Source organism: Mus pahari, chromosome 7 (genome assembly GCF_900095145.1).
Source record: "Mus pahari chromosome 7, PAHARI_EIJ_v1.1, whole genome shotgun sequence".
In the NCBI taxonomy this organism is placed as follows: Eukaryota; Metazoa; Chordata; class Mammalia; order Rodentia; family Muridae; genus Mus; species Mus pahari.
In genome coordinates this window covers 1,486,614-1,493,712 of record NC_034596.1, presented here as the reverse complement: position 1 = coordinate 1,493,712, position 7,099 = coordinate 1,486,614, and the positions used below count along the sequence as shown (strand labels likewise).

Below are 7,099 nucleotides of genomic sequence, written 5' to 3'. Positions count from 1 at the left end.
GAATTGAACTCAGGACCTCTGGAAGAAAAGCCAGTAGTTGAGCTCTTAATTGGTTGAGCCATCTCACCAGCCATTTTTTTTTTTTTTTTTTTTTTTTTTTTTTTCTCTGTATAGCCCTGGCTGTCCTGGAACTCACTCTGTAGACCAGGCTGGCCTTGAACTCAGAAATCCGCCTGCCTCTGCCTCCCAACCCAAGTGCTGGGATTAGAGGCGTGCGCCACCACGCCCGGCTTTCACCGGCCATTTCTGTTGGCTTTTTTGAGACAGGGTTTCTCTGTAGCCCTGGCTGTCCTGGAACTCACTCTGTAGACCAGGCTGGCCTTCAGATCCACCTGCCTTGGCACCCAAATGCTACACCCAGAAGCTAGGTGCTTTTTCCTATGAAGGATAAAAGTGTCGGGTTTGGTGGCACACACCTTTGACCCCAGTATTTGGGAAAAAAACAAGCAGGTCCCTGTGGATTCCAGGCCAGCCAGGACTACACAATGAGCCCTTTGACGATTCCCCTCTCCCCACAAAAAAGGCTATACAGAGAACCCTATCTCCCTAAAACATAAATAAACAATCAAATACATAAATAAATAAGAGGTAAGGGCCACTGAGATGGCTCACTGGGTAAAGTCATTGTGGAGCCTGGCATTCTAAATTTCTATCCTCAGGACATAAATGGTGGAAAGAAAGAACTGATTCAGCTGGGTATGGTGGCAGGTGATCTCTTGTGAGTTCAAGTCGGCCTGGTCTACAAATCAAGCTCTAGGATAGGCAGGACTACAGAACTGTCTCAACAAAACAAAACACAACAATAAACCAAAAAAAGAAAAAAGAAAAAGAAAGAAAAGAACTGACTCTTCCGAATCGTCCACACGGGAACGAGGCCACACTGCCTTTGCCTACCCCCTAGCCCCACCCCACTATTCCCTTATTTCCTGTCACAATAAATAAATGTGAAAGAAAAAAGAAAAGAACAAAAGGTAAGACTATTATGCTGGTGTTATATCCTTCTCTTTTATCTCTGGAATTCCTTTGCTGTGAGAATCCTCACCTCTGGAAGCACATAGGAGGCTGCAGGAATCAGCAGATAGGAGGTAGGGACCCCAGCACGAACAAGAGAGTGGAGCATGTGCCTTCCTTCCAGCCGGGGCCGGCTGTCCACCACCACCACCCGAAACCGCTTGCCCTCGACCCTGGCCTCCTGGAGAATTCTCGACACCAGAGATGAGCTGGAGAGATGGAGAAGAGATGTTATTTAAGTGACTGGCTGGTAGCCAGCCTGTCTGCAAAGGCAAGGGCAGTCTTTTCTTCTGATAGCCCCCTCCCCAGTTTTCTCACTCAGGTGCTGACCATACCATCCGTACACCAGGATCACGTCCCCATCACTGATCTTCATAGAAGCAAATCGTGAGATTGCTTGAGCCGCTAGCACAATCTTCTCTTGTACATACCGACCGATGGCTTCTCTAAGCTCTGACTTGGCCTAAATGTTGAGAGAGCATGGATGCAGTTCACCCTCTGGTTGGCATGCCGTACATGCCAAACATGGTGGCACACACCTTTGATTCCAGCACACAGGAAGCAGGTGAAATCTCTGAATCTGAGGCCAGCTTGGCCTATCTATTGAGCTCCAGGTCAGCCAGGATGACATAGACTGTCTTATGCCATTAACTTGTATAAGTATATATAACAACGGGTCTGTGTTCAAGTGCCTAAGTGCTCCCCTAAGCCATGACTAGGCCCTGTGGCATGTCTATACATGTCTTCTGGGAGTTCAGAAGATGCTGCTTATCCTAACCACAGGTGCACGCCTTTCCCGCTCCCAGAATCCTCCATCACCTCCTCCTCCCGCTTGGAGCTGCTCATGCCAGTGACTTCCTTGGTTAGGAACTTGACGGCGTTGCACATACTTGCCGACATGGGGCGGCACTGCGTCAGGAAGCTGCAACAACAATAACCTCAGGTTTGTGCAACTGGTTAGGACTTAAAGAGAGAGAAGAGCAAGATGAAAGTCGAGAGGGGCATCAGAAAGGACCCCAGGTAAGGTGCAAATGGACCTGCAGGGCTGTGCTCACCTGATGTAGGGTTTTAGTTTATTTACAAGATCCCTAGAGAGTTCCTCACTGGGTGGTGTTGTGTAATCTTGAATCACCTAGAGAACACAAACATCCCTTAAGGAAGATCTCTAGTATGGGACAGGGGTAAGCTTCACTAGGGACATGTTCAGATTGTGAGAGTCATTGCTTCTTTGTCCCAGAGAGGATCATCATGCTGGGGTAGCCTTAGGGAATGGGGCAGGATCATAGAGAATAGAACTGGATGTACCTGCTGCAGGGCATGAAGCAGAGCGATGCACCGGGCATTGGAGCCACTGATGAGGCCCTGGGAGTACTGCAGACCGAGTCGCACCATGGCTGGGTGGATCACAGAGGATGGGATGCTGATGGGATGGCGGTGTCACATACTTTTTAAGGGAACGTGAATACCTCTTGGCCCCTGCCCCTCATGAGAAGGGGCTTCCCCATTTCCTGTAGTCTTGCCTTGAGTTTGCACCCCACCCCACCCACCCACACGTCCCATCGCAAAGTTTCAGTTACTTTTAACAGAGTTCCTCAATCTCCTCCGACTTAAAGATCCTACCTCATGTACTGGGTCAAGGAGCTCTGTCTGCTGTACTGGGGCAGGTGGGAGAAGAGACTGACTTTGGATCCGTAATCTTTTCGTGTAGGAACCTCCATGAAACAAAGGGACGTCATCAAACAGGGCTAGGCCCTGTTGACCCCAATAATCTGTGCTTTTCCAGATCTTTTCTTTGCCCAGGGCAATTCTCCAGGTACCATACCCACTTCCTACCTGTTGTCGATCTGGCTTTCTAAGGAGCCTCCTCAGAAGTGTGGGGTCATCACCCGGGGTGTGCTCGGGGACACGCTTCACTCCTATAAGTTAGGGAGATGCTTTCACGACTCTATACCTCTCGAGACGGGAGTTTGGGTCAAGTGGAGTGTGAGCATCAAGAGGAGATAGATACCTGAGGTGGCTTCTCCAGCAGTGCTGGGGCAGGCCTGAGGAGGGGCGCCTCCTTGGTCCCCTTTTCTTGCCTGTTTCAGGGCCCGCTCTGCCTCCTGCTTGGCTCTCCTTTCGGCGCGAAGTTCTGCCTTACTCCGGCCAGCTGGCAGTTTCTCCCCAGCAGTCCCCCCCAGCTGACTACCAGGTCCTGGGAGTTCTCTGATTGGGTCTATGAAAGACAGAGGGAAGAGGTACCCGAGCCCTAGGACGGTGATCTCTTTGCCCCAACCAAAGTTTCCCTTTTACCTTATCTATTTTGTTTTTCCTTTTTTGACTGAGGCTGGAATTCATCAGAGATCCACCTGCCTTTGGCCTTAGTGCTGGGGTTAAAGGTGTGCTGTGAGCCACCACCAGCCACCACCACTGGGCTCTGCCTTCCAAGTAACCTCTTTTGTACTTGCTCAAATCAACTTTGTTCTATTTCCCTTTGCAAATCCCTCAACCAGCATCCTACCCCCAGCCTTTTAAAGGGTCCCCGCACCTTGACGTTGAGCTGCAGATACAGCAGAGCCAATTTCTTGGTCTGCCCCCTTTTCCTCCTTCCGTTTCTTCTTCTGCTGTTTCTTTTCTTTTCGAAGCTGAAGCTTCTCTTCTTGGGTCAACTCCCGCCCCGCTGCCTGAGACACAGACACGGGAACTGCTCTACCCCAGCCATTCCAAAGGTGTATCAACAATACAGATGCTTACTAGATTCCCACAAGGTTAAGTTCCTAACACTCTCTGACTTCTGTTACAAGTCTACATAAGTAAGGAGAGAAACTTCTTCAGAGTCATAGTCACACACCGTTAAGCTCTGTAAAATCTCCTAAGAAACGAACTGAAAAGGGTGGGAGATGGGGCCGAATGAAGGTGACACAGCTTTCTGTGTAGCTCTTGACAGGCGACTTGGGAGGTCTCTCCCTCACTTACCCCGGGCCGAGGAGAAAGTTCAGTCTTCATCTCGGATCTCGATTCTGCATCAGAAAACAGGGCACAGAGTGAGCCAGAGAGGCTCCGGGAGGACTTGGGGAGACTGGTCGGCGCAGCTGGCTGCTGGGTTGGCATGACCACAGCTCGGCTGCCGGGCGCGAGGCGCTCCGGGATCCGCGTGGGGACGCACTGCGCGGCAGGATCAAAGGACAGGCGGGGGAGGAAAAGGGTCAGTCACCCCTCTGGGAACAGCCGGCAAGCAGCACCCGGCTGCGTCCTAAATCTTGTAAACCAGAGTCCCGCGAAGTGCAGAAACCCGGCGGCAAGGCCCAAAGGCGCTCCGTAGCCCGCATCAGGGATCCAGTGTTCATCTGCTCTTCTACCACTTGGTGCATCTAGCCCTTCACTCACCTTCGCGAACAGCCACCGCCACCGCAGCCATGACTGTGGGTCCTAGGCTCCTCCCGCCGAGGTCACTCACACTACAGCGCCACCTGGGCTGCTGGCTCCCCCGACGCCTCCCGCGGAGCCAGTCCCCAGCGGACTACAACTTCCGGCGTGCACTGGGTCCCGCCCCGAACTACGGGTCGCGGTGAGGACCAAAGGATGTTGGGTTCCCAATTAGGAGCGTCTCCGGCACTCGACTACAGCTCCCAGCATGCCGAGGTTGCTGCTCGCAGAGCCGTCATCCTACGGCCTTCCCACCTCGGAGTTCAGGCCCCCCAAAATGGCGAGCTGGGCTGCGGAGACGCGCTGAGTGGCGGAGGCGAGCGAGCAGAGGCGCTGCGAACCTGGTAGTACGGAGCTCTGCCTTAGGGAACATGCACTTTTCCATTCCTGAAACGGAGTCCCGCAGCGGGGACAGCGGCGGCTCCGCCTACGTGGTGAGGAGGTGCAAGAGCTGGGCCGGGGCGGGGATAACGGGCCGGAGCTCTCGGAGCGGCCTCCAGCCTTCGAACCTCACTGGAAGCCATCTCATGTCTCAGCTTCGTAATTAAGTCACCCCAAGCTCCAATAGGTTCTTTGGGCGATTGCTCTCCCCGGCCAGGCCGCGACTGCTCTGGCGGGGGGCACTACTGTCATCTCCGGGAGGGATACTGCCGCACAAGCGCCCGAGCTTCCTCTGAACTGGGCCTTCTGCTTGGAACCCGGCCCTGGGGGAAAACCAGGCTAAATCCCGGGAAGTCTTGGAGCGTTGCGCAGACAGATCTGTCAGGCAACTTCCGGATAGGTTTCTGGGGCAAGAGGTGGTTTGCACGTCGACCCTGAGATGTTTGCCTGCTTTTGTGTCCTCAGGCCTATAACATTCACGTGAATGGAGTCCTGCACTGCCGGGTGCGCTACAGCCAGCTTCTGGGGCTGCACGAGCAGGTGGGACTAGCACCCCTGTCTAGATGCAGCTTCAAGCCCTTCCATACCCATGGACATTAATCTCCTTTCATTACATCACCCTATAATCACTGCTACAGTGGAAGGTGGACTTTGTTAGTGTGACATTTCCGGAAACTCTCTGAGCAGCTTGTCTCTCAGTTCCTGTTCTTCCCTATACTCACACATCCTTCCTTCTCTGAGCTGTCTCCTTTTTCATCCTTTGCCCCTGCATGGAAAAACTGAACCCTGTTAGTCAAAGCACATTCCTTCTGTCACCTAAACTATAACTTGGAACTTCATTTCCTGGATTAATACAAACCATTCACTGATTTCCTTGTCTGTTCTTGGTCCCATCAGTGTATAAGATGTCCAGTGGCCATGTACCACTGATGCAATGTTCCCCTCCTCACCAAATTAGTGAGCTCTGTATAGATAGCGCGTCTCTAGAGAGCCCTGTTTCTACTAGCTGTCAGTCCTGAGCAAGTTACCTAATTTCTTCCAGCCTCAGTTTCTCCAGATAAAAAGTAGATTCTTTGATCAACAAAGACCCTTCAACACACTGAGCATACTATGACTTTATTATCTGTGCACATAAGTGTTCCCTATAAATGTTCTCTACTGAACAGTCTTGCTATGTAAATCAAAGGGCTCCTGGACCCAGGACCCCATGAAAAATCACCCTATAATATAATATAATCACCCTATAACATTAATAAATACAAGAATTTATACCTAAGATCTTTGGGGGGTCCAGACTCTGCCAAAGTCATCTTTTATCACATGTCTTTTAAAGAGTTGTTTGTTACAAGAACCCAGGAGGACTTGGGTGAATCTTAGTGTCACCTCAGTTTCTGTTAATGTGAAGAATTGTATCTTTCTCTACATAGCTCCGGAAGGAGTATGGGGCCAATGTGGTCCCCGCGTTCCCCCCAAAGAAGCTTTTCTCTTTGACACCCGCGGAGGTGGAACAGAGGAGAGAACAGTTAGAGAAATACATGCAAGCGGGTGAGTCGTGGGTAAACTCTAGGCTGGCTTGAGAGCGCAGGGGGATGTCAACCAGGTGGCTCTGTCAGATGCCCCATCTTAATGCTTAGATTTAGGAAGTCTTTTGTCTGATGTTACTTAACCAGCAAAGCAAATAGCCATCATGGATTTTAAACTTTCCATATTAGTAAAGAAATGTGGAAACATATCTCTATGAGAACTACTAGTATAATACTAGAATTAAGAGTCATTTGTGGGGAGAACTTTGTATCTGATGTGCTTTAGATTAACATCATTGTTATTTCCCTAGTTCTGTAGACTGGACTCAACTAGATGGCAGCCAAGGGTGGGGCAGGTGAAGAATTTATGCAAACAGTGTGTGAGGTGAGGCCAGCTGGGGGTGTGGCAGGCCACCGTCAGCCCAGGAACTGGGGTTGGGGGACTTGCTAGGAGGACTTGGGCGGGGAAGCCACGAATGAGTCTTAAGTTACTAGAAGGTTGCTCTCTTGACCCCCAGTTCGGCAAGACCCGTCGCTTGGGGGCAGTGAGACCTTTAATAGCTTTCTACGTCGGGCCCAGCAGGTAAGGCTTTGGGTAGAACCCATATTTAAGAGAAGGACCTGATGGGCAACCATGTCATTTTAATTACACGGGTATTTCCTGGCACCTTTACTTTTTTTTTTTTTTTTTTTTTTTTTTTTTTTTAGTTTTTTTTTTTCTTTTTCATGATTTCAATCCCCAACTTCTTGGCGTGCGCTCTCCGGAAGGGTTACCGAAG

At 50.8% G+C, this 7,099-nt stretch overlaps 2 protein-coding genes across 2 annotated transcripts in view; one reads left to right on the top strand and one right to left on the bottom strand.

Annotated features, from left to right (window-relative positions):
- Nucleotides 1–1,006: 1,006 nt before the first annotated feature.
- Nucleotides 1,007–4,524, bottom strand: Eif2b4 (eukaryotic translation initiation factor 2B subunit delta). Its single transcript, XM_029540889.1, has 11 exons — nucleotides 4,378–4,524; nucleotides 3,967–4,010; nucleotides 3,539–3,674; nucleotides 3,020–3,226; nucleotides 2,845–2,927; nucleotides 2,632–2,723; nucleotides 2,317–2,431; nucleotides 2,067–2,143; nucleotides 1,831–1,933; nucleotides 1,347–1,474; nucleotides 1,007–1,220 (listed from the first exon to the last, which is right to left on the bottom strand). Exons 1-11 carry the CDS (start codon nucleotides 4,406–4,408, stop codon nucleotides 1,007–1,009), a joined length of 1,230 nt encoding a protein of 409 aa, XP_029396749.1. The 5' UTR covers nucleotides 4,409–4,524.
- A 95-nt stretch (nucleotides 4,525–4,619) lies between these two features.
- The window catches only part of Snx17 (sorting nexin 17), a 6,407-nt gene continuing 3,927 nt past the window's right edge, over nucleotides 4,620–7,099 (top strand). Inside the window, exons 1-4 of the mRNA XM_021201391.2 lie at nucleotides 4,620–4,850; nucleotides 5,263–5,337; nucleotides 6,225–6,342; nucleotides 6,839–6,903. Coding sequence (XP_021057050.1) covers nucleotides 4,788–4,850; nucleotides 5,263–5,337; nucleotides 6,225–6,342; nucleotides 6,839–6,903 — 321 coding nt within the window. The 5' untranslated portion in view covers nucleotides 4,620–4,787. The remainder of the gene's footprint in view (nucleotides 4,851–5,262; nucleotides 5,338–6,224; nucleotides 6,343–6,838; nucleotides 6,904–7,099) is intronic.

What these genes read in the sequence shown, in the direction of transcription:
- Eif2b4 (XM_029540889.1), bottom strand. Translation starts at nt 4,408, where the DNA reads ATGGCTGCGGTGGCGGTGGCTGTTCGCGAAG. An exon ending in ATCTGCAGCTCAACGTCAAG is followed by an intron (nt 3,227 to 3,538) that starts GTGCGGGGACCC and finishes TGTCTTTCATAG; the next exon opens with ACCCAATCAGAGAACTCCCA. An exon ending in GAAAGCCAGATCGACAACAG is followed by an intron (nt 2,724 to 2,844) that starts GTAGGAAGTGGG and finishes TGTTTCATGGAG; the next exon opens with GTTCCTACACGAAAAGATTA.